The sequence below is a fragment of the Acanthochromis polyacanthus genome, chromosome 7, assembly GCF_021347895.1.
Source record: "Acanthochromis polyacanthus isolate Apoly-LR-REF ecotype Palm Island chromosome 7, KAUST_Apoly_ChrSc, whole genome shotgun sequence".
NCBI lineage: Eukaryota > Metazoa > Chordata > Actinopteri > Pomacentridae > Acanthochromis > Acanthochromis polyacanthus.
Window position 1 is genome coordinate 12023891 of NC_067119.1, and position 4404 is coordinate 12028294.

The following is a 4404-nucleotide window of genomic DNA, read 5'->3' on the forward strand; positions in this document are numbered from 1 at the left end:
AGAAGGGACAAAAAAGCTAAACATGTTTTAACTGTTCACAGTATTTTAGATGCGTTGTTGTATTTTTATTGTATGTAAATGCTGACTTTACTTTTCTTTGTTCATTTCTCTGTTTGTTTGTTTGTTTGTTTGTTTGTTTGTTTGTTTGTTTGTTTTTTAGTAGCAAAATACAAGTTGTGCCATTTTGGCAATAAAAGTGTCCCATTTAGACAGTAGTGCCTGTATAAAATGATCTTAGGGCATCTTGTGTTTGGAGGGTTTCATCATTTCTGTATTATTATTTTTTTTTTTACATATTATAGGAAAAGTGTTCATGTTTATAGATTTGCATCAGGTTGGGAGTTAGGATTGTGAGTAGATTGTTCAACAGCACAAGTTTTCAGTGTCCAATTTTTAAAAAGAAAAAAAAATCATCTTAAATCCAGGATTTCCTGATTTCAGTCATATCTAGGTCAACTATAAATTAGTTTTTAACATCTTTGTCTGGTAAAACATAAATCTATATTCAATCAATTATAATCAGGGAAACAAACCTATGAACTCTCATTTATTTAGCACTGAGATTTCCATCTCAACCATGATGGAGCTGAAAAGTCAACATTATATTGTGTTGCTGCTGGCTGGAGGTTGTTTAGCTTTGGTTGCCAGGGGCGACAGGAGAAAAGGCTAGCTCCACGAGCGGGGAAGACCCCGGGAAAAGTGACGTCAGCAGACAGAGCTCCCCTCTCCATCCCATAACCAGCATCCACCGAGGAGAGAACAGCTGAGCCGGACCCACCCGGCCTCAGTGACACTCAGCTGCAGAAATGGTGTCTTTAATGGACGCGGAATGTGAAACTGTGCGCAAAAAGAGACGCACAAACTGCGCATCTCCTTCACCAGACGTTCTCACATCGGCTCAGCAGCGGCGGACAGACCGGCACAGGAAACAGAAACTTCAGTCCACACTGAGTGACTCCGGTTTCGAAGAAGATTTGATATCCTCCCCGGCTCGGACAGACGTTTCAGAGGAACCGGAGCCTGCAGCAGGACAACTTTCCACCTGGTACCTTCAGTATGGAGACGTCGGTTTCAGGATCCAGAGGGAGAAAGAGGCGCAGTTTCATCTGTGCAGAAGCCTGGCACGACAACCACAAGTAGGATGTTAGACACTGAGTGCAGGATTATCATTAGAAAACACAGAAATGTTGCCACAGTGGAAAACAGGGCATAGAAATGTAGAAATATGTACGATATTATTACTTTTGCATGAATTAGGCTTATGTTCTGCTTCTTTTTACTTAGCCCATTTAAAACTATATTTAAACAAAACAAAGCAAAACAAAAACACATCCTAGCTGCACAGTGAAAAAATGACACGTTTTTAACTGTATTTTTTAAACAATGTACTGTTTTGTTGTTTGTTTGTTGTTTTTTGATGATGTTGCTTGTTTTGTTCAGTTACAGATAATAACTCACAGAAGTATTCATTTACAAAAACAACAAGGTCCACAATAAAAGTCTGCATTTTTCCATATTTACTCACTTATGTTTAATGATAAAAATGATGTTGTTTTTACAATATTTTAATCTGTCAAAATATAATTATTTCACAGTTGTTTGTCCGCTTTTTCAAAGACAGTTTTGCATATTCAGGACTTAACATTTGTCCATATTTTTTACTGCTATTTTTACAGGTTTTTCCTGCTGTTTGTTGTCAAATTACAGAAATGAAACAGTAAAGTTACAGAAAAAAATATCATACATTATGACTGTGGGGGGAAATATGTCCGAAATTATATATCATGTCTATACCAAAAATCAATATTTTGAAAATTGGTAATTCATTTTATTATGTTGAATGATAAAATTGCAGTATTTTAAGTATTTTCATCACCAAAAATATAATTATATCAAAGATATTTTTCTTTGAAAGAAAAATTATGTTTATTAAAGATTACAAAGTGGCTCATAATTTTTTTTGCTTTTTTTTTTTAACAGATTTTCCCTGTTTTGTTAAATTACAGATCATTGGTAGTAAAATTGCACAAAAAAATACTAGCTTACATGTTGACCATAAAAAATCATGTGCAAAGCTGCACATAATGTCCATATCAAACATCTATACTTCTGCAAATAGCTTCTTTTTTTTTTTTTTGCAAACTTTGACAGTAAAGTTACATTTTCACTGGATTTAAATCTACTGGAAATATCATAGTTTTTATGTATAGTTTTTATCGGTCTTGGAGCCTGTCCTCAAACCAAAAACGACCACATAGGTCGTCTGTACACGCCCGTATTACGACCCAGTGTTACGTTTTGACTATGCGACCTCTGGCGGTTGAGTAAATATCGACACTCTGGAGTCGCAGGTGAAACGTCATCATGAACAAACTTTTATCTAACACTATCCCTGTCCCTATCCCTAACCCTAACCTTAACCATAACCCTAAAAACGTGTTGGGAAAGTGAGAAAAAAGCCGTTTTGCGACGGAAAAGCCGTTTCGCGAATTAAATCCCGTAATGCATTCATTTTCCCCGTAGGGGCGCAAATGTTCATACGACCGCATTGGTCGTATTCCGGTGCACGGTGCAAACGACCAATGCGGTCGTATGAATTGGAGGACTTTTTAGAATGTTTGATGAGACTATTTTACAGGTTACAGGTTGCACTAATATAGGCCTACAGTTTACACAGAAATATTGTTTTGTCAACATGGTTCATTCCCTCTGTGTGTGAAGGCAAAGGCAGTATTTCAGAAAGAAGGCAGTTCAGGTCCATTGTGTAACTAATGAAATGCATAACTGACAGAATACACAAACATTTACAAATGTAATCTGTAAAATAACAGCAAGATAAAAGCGTTGCATTATATTTTTGCCCACATATTAAAAGGGAACACACATGCTGTCTTTCAGTAATTGTCTTCTGAAAGTATGACTCTCTTTGCTGCTCATATCAATGATTCTGTTTTACTTGCAGTTGACAGCCGAGGCTCGGTGTAAGCTGGTCAGCTGGCTCATCCCTGTACACAAACATTTCCGTCTGTCCTTCGAGTGCTGCTGTCTGGCGGTGAACATCATGGACAGGTTTCTGGCCTCCACACCGGTCGCTGCTGACTGCTTCCAGCTACTGGGTGTCACTGCACTTCTCCTCGCCAGCAAGCAGGTCCGTCACAGAGTGTGTAAGAAGCAGATTGTTTACATTTTTGGATGTCATTCATTTTTACCAGCTGTATCTCCTTTTTCTCTGATCTCTGCAGGTGGAGGTGTGCTCACCACAGATCAGCCATCTCCTGTCACTGTGCTGTGATGCTTTCACCAAGGAGCAGCTCTGCAACCTGGAGTGTCTCATCCTCCTCCGTCTGAACTTCCGCCTCGCTGCACCCACTCTGGCCTTTTTTCTAGACTATTACACCAACTGCATTGAGGCTGCCCAGCTTGTCACTGAGAAAACGAGTGCCGGCAGGTTTCTGAGAATGAATCCAGACACCAAAAGACCCCGGCAGTGCAGCAACCTCGCACAAAAGGTGTGCGAGTTGAGTCTGGCAGACTATGCCTTCAACAAATACCCACCATCTCTGACCGCTAGCTGTGCACTGACTCTAGCCAGTGAGTTGCTGAAAACTGAACAAGATCCTGTAATCATTCAGCCTCAGGAAGACCAGTGGGAAAGTGTTGCGGATGAACCATGGGCACAGCCAGCTTCTGGCCAATCACCTGAAAACCCTGAGCTTTCTGAAGGCGACTGTTTGGCCATGAAGGAACTGCCTGAAGGTCAGACAAGTTCAAACCACAATCTGGCTCAGGAGTGCAAAGACAACCTGAAGATGCTGGTGTCACTAAATCAGGAGACTCTGGAAGCGATGTCTACCATGTGATTACAAGTTTGCCACCCACATTCAGATGATAAAATGCCAAATTACCTCTTCTTTTTGTCATATTCTAGAGGTCATTTATACTCAGAAGTGAGGGTAAAGTGTCTCATTAAGGGTTGAGATGACAGTAATGACTGGAAATCTGTTTTTTATGCAAACTTTTTATGTATACCTCATATACAGTTGCTGGATGTTTCACAACTTAGTATTCTTGTTTCTTTTATTTATTCATCATATGTTACTGTATCAATAAACTATATTAATATATTACTTTTATCTTTAATTAATGACAATACAGAGAAATTTGTTCTGTATATGCACTGATTCGCTGCAGGTTTATGAGTTATGTCACTTTTACAATCTTGTTAAAGAAGGATTTGATCACAATGTGCTGTAATGAATTGAATGTTATAATTAAATAAATGATCAAAAACGAACATGTGCTGGTCTCAGAACTATTAAATAAAACATGAACTCACAACTTAATTTTATCTGATGTTTGATAATCACATGATCTTTGAAACAAGTGTGTCTGAATGCCTTGATC

The 4404-nt window shown here is 38.6% G+C and overlaps 1 protein-coding gene across 1 annotated transcript; it reads left to right on the forward strand.

The window, feature by feature from the left end:
* Positions 1-2: 2 nt before the first annotated feature.
* On the forward strand, positions 3-4294 carry LOC110953886 (cyclin-O). The gene is made up of 3 exons (XM_022198091.2): positions 3-1136; positions 2963-3148; positions 3243-4294. The coding sequence occupies exons 1-3, from the start codon at positions 807-809 to the stop codon at positions 3858-3860; spliced, it is 1134 nt and encodes a 377-aa protein (XP_022053783.1). The 5' UTR covers positions 3-806; the 3' UTR covers positions 3861-4294.
* Positions 4295-4404: the final 110 nt, after the last annotated feature.

Excerpts from the sequence above, each read along its gene's own strand:
- LOC110953886 (XM_022198091.2), top strand. The coding sequence starts at position 807 with ATGGTGTCTTTAATGGACGCGGAATGTGAAACTGTGCGCAAAAAGAGA. Across the intron at positions 1,137-2,962 it reads GCCTGGCACGACAACCACAA|TTGACAGCCGAGGCTCGGTG; the intron begins GTAGGATGTTAG and ends TTTTACTTGCAG. Across the intron at positions 3,149-3,242 it reads TTCTCCTCGCCAGCAAGCAG|GTGGAGGTGTGCTCACCACA; the intron begins GTCCGTCACAGA and ends TGATCTCTGCAG.